The sequence below is a fragment of the Kryptolebias marmoratus genome, linkage group LG8 (assembly GCF_001649575.2).
Source record: "Kryptolebias marmoratus isolate JLee-2015 linkage group LG8, ASM164957v2, whole genome shotgun sequence".
In the NCBI taxonomy this organism is placed as follows: domain Eukaryota; kingdom Metazoa; phylum Chordata; class Actinopteri; order Cyprinodontiformes; family Rivulidae; genus Kryptolebias; species Kryptolebias marmoratus.
In genome coordinates this window covers 14,853,677-14,859,149 of record NC_051437.1, presented here as the reverse complement: position 1 = coordinate 14,859,149, position 5,473 = coordinate 14,853,677, and the positions used below count along the sequence as shown (strand labels likewise).

The following is a 5,473-nucleotide window of genomic DNA, read 5'->3' as shown; positions in this document are numbered from 1 at the left end:
CTCACTGCATAATTATGTAAAATAATTCAGTCTTCATTTGGAAAAGCTGGAAATGGAGAATGTTTCACATATTCGATTGATTTAAAGTCACTTCTTAAAGTAGTGACACGTGATATGCAATAAACCACTATTTACTGAAAAAATTACACATTTTTTATTTTTTTAATAAAATGAAAATAAAACATTTGTATTTCCTTTTTTTTAGCACGTGGGTCCGTGATGGCGATGAAGCGTCAGTTCTCTGCGCATGCGTACTCCAATGAAGCAAATTTTCAACAGCTGAGGAGGCGTAGCTTTAGCCAGTGCTAGCACTTGTTAAAGGTAAGGCGTAGAAGTGCTGGTGTTTAAGACGGTGTGCGCTTTGAATAGAAACGTGGTTATGGTCGTTCGTGTGGGATTCATACCATTATTACTGTTCGTGTGTTGATAATTTGACTCTAAGCTGGCGCGATATGTCCGGGAAGCGGTGGAACGCCCTGCTAGCTGTTAGCAACTGTTAGCCAGCTGCGCTCGAATGGGCGTTCTCTGCTTAGCTTAGATGGGGTTAATGTTCATGACTGCATCTGGTCTGAGATGGAGAGTCGGCGTAACAGCTGCTGGGGTTTTTCTTTTGCCCGTCGATGATGGTTAGTGATTGTGTCGCACCAGATACGCAACGAGGAACGATATCGTTGCGCCTCGCTTTTCGCTATGCGCTGGTCGCTGAGTCTGTGATGAAACTGGAATTGCCAGTCAGCTCTCTAAAGAACTAGGAGCACTTCCTTCCTCTTCCTGGACCTAAACTTCACGACCCGTATCATGTTTACGAGTTGTTGTTTTTTTGGATAACTGATCCAAATGTAAATTCTGGACAACCGTGCCAATCGCGAAACCTGATTTTGCGTCTCTGCACTTTAATCACCCACACTTTGTGTTATGGTTGTGTATATATTGCATCCAAGCCAACCTTTTGATGAGCATCCCACTCAAAAGTACAGATTGGTGATTTGTTTTTACTGCGTTTTCTTCTGGAGCAAATTTACAGATTTTAGCAACAACAGCCTTTGGTGTTTGTTATAATAGCTTGTTTATTTTTTAATATTTTTCTCCTGTGTGATTATAGCTTGGAGATGGCCGAGAAGACCCGCTTACTCAAGAACGTGTCTACTAGATGAGCGCCCTCAAACTCTACAAATGCTGAAGCCAAAGAACTGAATGGATTCAACTCCGAACTAACAGAAGACAAAGCAAAACCTCTTCCTTACTTCATCTTGAGCGACACAGATCGGTTTGTCTGGAAACAAGTTAGGCTTTGAGCCTAACCAGAGATGCCCATACAAAGGCATCTGTCCAGCCTGCAGCCCAGCGACGTCAACTGAAGCCACCAGAAAACTGCATTTCATGTATGTAGGCTGTGCTTCTGAGTGGACGAAAAGTCTCACTCCTCTGCCACACCTCCGTAACGTTGAAAGTTAGTGGGTGCCGATGTGCACAGCGAAGCATGGTGGCTAAAAATGGTGTTTGAATGTGGCATCCTGGTGCAGGGAGTGCCTAAAGGGGTGAGGCTCTCACAGGAAAGATTAACAACTGAATGATAGTCTGTGGCAAACGATGGACGCCAAGCTGAAAGAGGATCTGTTTCGGAGGTATGTGACGGCGTTGGAAAAGCGTCTGGAGGAAGGTGGCGGATGTACGGCAACCAGAGCTACACTAAATGGAGACAAAAGCAGAAACAAAGACAGTGAGGCCCTACTCTCCACGGCCACAGCTCTGCTCGGAGCCTACCAGCCAGATCCCGGACAGCGATTTCGCATGGTGCGGTTCTATGAGGTGGTCGAGAATTCGCTCCGCTGCCAGAGAGGAAGTAACCTGAAGAACCTGGAGAGAGCGTTCAACACACTGGAAACCATCTGCACTAACCTGTTGCTTTTCCCTTGGAAGAAAGAATTCAAATGTATAAAGGTGAGCATAGTTTATTGTCCTATTACTCCTATTTATTGAGGAGTTCAGAAATTCAGAGCAAACATCTGTTAAATCTGGAGAAAGAGATGTCTGGGTTTCTGTCCTGGACCTGTTGCCTCCGCGACCCAACCACAAATAGACAGCAGAAGATGGATGAATATCTGTTAAATTTTATACAGGTTGTAAAAAGCTATAGCATTAGCTTTCAGTTTTATTGACTTTTGAGCTTTTGCATCCACACATTGCGCAAAACTAGATACACAAGTGATCTTTTGATAAGATTCTTATTTAAAGTTTTAGGACAAACAAGTTCTGTTTCCTAGAGTAATTTTTTTTCAGCAAGTTTTGTTGTTTTTTTTTTTTTTTTTACTATAATTCTAATTAATTTATTTCAAAACTGGTTAATGTTCTTTACTGTGGAACTTTTACTATTGATTACAAGACTGTGCTGATAGTAGCCGGTGCAGTTCAAAGTAATAACTGTGCTAAAAATTTAGTTTTTTTTTTAAATGCCAACCTTTTGTCCCTGTAGTTTGTCTCATATTGAAGTTCTGTTTTATAAAGGATACGGTAATGGGTACTTATTATGTATTAGTATCCATGGCAACATGGCATGGGTACTAATGGCACATGGCAACAGCAGAACAAAAAATACAAAATAGGCGCAACTCATCAAGAGATCTCCCTGATAATCCATTGGTCTTGATCTGAACTGCCATTTCTTTTTACTATCTTGGGTTCTAACAATCCAGTTGATTAAAACTCTGCACTCAGAAATAATTTCTTCAGTATATTAAATCAAGCTGCGGTTTGCAGCACCACATTCTTGTACATGAAGGCATTCTTCACTCAAGCATAAAACCAGCAGTTTTAGCTTCAAAGTGTTTTCTCACTTAGTTTTACAGAAGCTTCTCTGTTTTGCTTTAAGGCTGCAAAATCCTGAGTTTTTGGAGAGCACCTGAGTCTCTCTCCCATTAGTAAAACATTACAACATTTACCTTTTGTGACATGAATAATGACATGAACAGTTTTATTTGAGATTTTTGTCCATCTATATTTAACAGGCACTAATTATGATTTCCATCGTTGTCTCTTTTAGACCTTCACTGGCCCATATGTGTATCACCTGCAGTCCGCCATTCTTGATGCTGAGCTCCAAACTCTAATGCTTACCATCGGATATTCCGGTGACCATGATTCACAGTTTACTTTGCAGGAGCACCCAGGGGACACAAATTATCTCCGCCAGCTAGCGTTTGAGCTGTTCTTGGCCCAGGCAGAGTGTCGTCTTCTGGGAGAGGTAGTGGCTCTTGCCCGTGGTTCAGCCTCAGAGCTGGAAGCTCTGGAGCTCCGCAGAGGTTGTAGAGATGATGCAGCTGGCTGTGCCGAGGCGCTGCGCAGACGTGACAGCCTAGGGGCAGATATGGCTCGATTGTCTGTGCGACCGCTGGATATAGAGAGGCCTCATGCCCATCAACTGAGGCGGGGTAGTCGACCATCCAAGTCTGTGGATGTTACAGATGGGGCTGGTCACTGGCACGCAGCTGTGAACAAGCCTGTTTTGAAGACCTCATTGAGTCTAAGGAAGGAGCCTCTGTTTGTGGATGCTGAGGAGGATATGAAGGATGAGATCATCAGGCCCAGCACCTCAGCATCTTTTTTCTCCGTTGCAGCTCCGCCTTCCTATAGCCCCGTTGCAGACTTTTTCCCAATTCCGTCACCTACCCCAGCTGATCCTTACACATCCTACCATCTGACCTCTTTGGATGAGATCGACCTGTACACAGAGAAGGGGGGAGCAGGGACAGGAGGAAGGCAGACTCCATCCAGAGAGCCTCGAGATGCCAGAGATGGCTGGCTGCTTAAATCTCATGGTAGTGTCAAGTGTCAAAGTTGTGGACTGGGATGCTCAACAATGACATCCTGCCAGAGGTGTGACATGATTCTTTGCCCTGCCTGCCACGATGTGGACCCTTCCCCCTGCTGTGGCCTCCAGGAGTACCACTCCAAATCTCCGCGACCCCTCGATGGATACATTCCTGTCAAGGAGAAGCTGTCTGTCTACTCCAATGCTCATTCTCACTCCCATCTTCATCCTCATCCCTTAACATTAACCCATTCACACTCTCATCCCCATCCTCACCCCCAGATGTTGGAGAAACCCCTCATGCCCACCAAGCTCTTTCCAAGTAAGTCTGCCGCCTTGACAACACCAAAGGGAGGCAGCAGTGAACGAATCAGCATGGGGGGATCACGGTGTGGATTTTGCAACAAGCCAGGTGCATCACACACCTGTGTGAACTGCTCAAAAGTATCATGTGACTCGTGTATGGGCTTGTATGCAAAAGATGTGTGCACCCGAAAGAATCCTCAGCACAACTTTGTGCCCAACCATCAGCTAAACTTTAAATCTGGCACCATATCTCACTTAGTGTACCGATGAATTGGGCAGACAATCCTCTCTCCTAACATGCAGTGTAGTCTTGCACTATTGCTTCATCTTTCTTCATGTTTAAATATTTCATTTTCTGTTCTCTGTTTTATCTTTTGGTCTTTTTTTTTTTTCTTCCCACTTGTGGATTTTTCTCTTGCTCTCAGTGGGGCCATGCAATGCACATGCCACAGAGATCCATATCATCTACCCATCTCTCTGCCTTGTACAACTTCAGGCCTTTTATCTATTATTTGTTTTATCTTGCAACCTGCTCTTGAGTAGTCGTGTGATGTTGTAGCGCTTCCCAGTGTTCTCAAATTTTTACACTCAATCGGGAAACTGGAGAAAAGAGTTAAATTTTATTTTGAATGAAATCAGTCCAAAAGATCATAATATACATTGCCTAATCTCTCAGCTAAAAATTCTAATATATGAATATATATACAGTCTCTCTCTCTCTATATATATATATAAATGTGTGTGTGTGTGTGTGTGTGTGAGAGAGTGAGTGAATAGAAAAGACCTCTAAGCTTGCATTGTGTTTAAAAAGTATCTTAAAACTTGAAAAAAAAAAAAGTAGGTAAAAATAAAACTTACACTGGAAGATAATAGTATATATTTTTATTCTCTGGAACAATGTGAGACTGTTAAACAGGCTCGAGATCTGGCAGTGGAATTTATTTAGATTATTTATTCACGTATGTGGGTGTAGGGTAGAAGATATCTCAAAGGGACATGGGCAATGGTCAGGGGCCATATGTTCTCTTTAAAAGATTATGCCATGTAAATGAACTCTGATTTTAAGGCTCAGATCTAAACGCTGCTGTTGAAGAAATTTGACGTCGATTCTTTTACATAGTTGTCAGTTCCACGGCTCCCCTTTCATGGCACGCTCCTCAAACCTACACGGTTCATGACCTCCCCTTCCCAGGTTAGCGGTTCTCAGTCAGTCTCAGGTGGGGTCGCAGGAACTTTTCATCTGGGCCATAAATCAACGGACTGCAAAGTGCACAAGCTTATTGATGGGTTTTAGGTTGTATGAAAGTTTATACTCTACTATGGTTTCTGTCTACCTCAAATACCATCAGCTTAAACACC

At 43.2% G+C, this 5,473-nt stretch overlaps 1 protein-coding gene across 2 annotated transcripts; it reads left to right on the top strand.

Moving 5' to 3' along the window:
- Positions 1–238: 238 nt before the first annotated feature.
- spata2 (spermatogenesis associated 2) lies at positions 239–5,033 on the top strand. 2 transcript variants are annotated; one of them, XM_017415219.3, is made up of 3 exons: positions 239–321; positions 1,103–1,941; positions 3,041–5,033. In XM_017415219.3, the coding sequence occupies exons 2-3, from the start codon at positions 1,591–1,593 to the stop codon at positions 4,382–4,384; spliced, it is 1,695 nt and encodes a 564-aa protein (XP_017270708.1). In that variant the 5' UTR covers positions 239–321; positions 1,103–1,590; the 3' UTR covers positions 4,385–5,033. The 2 variants fall into 2 exon arrangements, with proteins under 2 accessions (XP_017270708.1, XP_024861484.1); XM_025005716.2 differs by lacking the exon at positions 239–321 and adding an exon at positions 388–626.
- Positions 5,034–5,473: the final 440 nt, after the last annotated feature.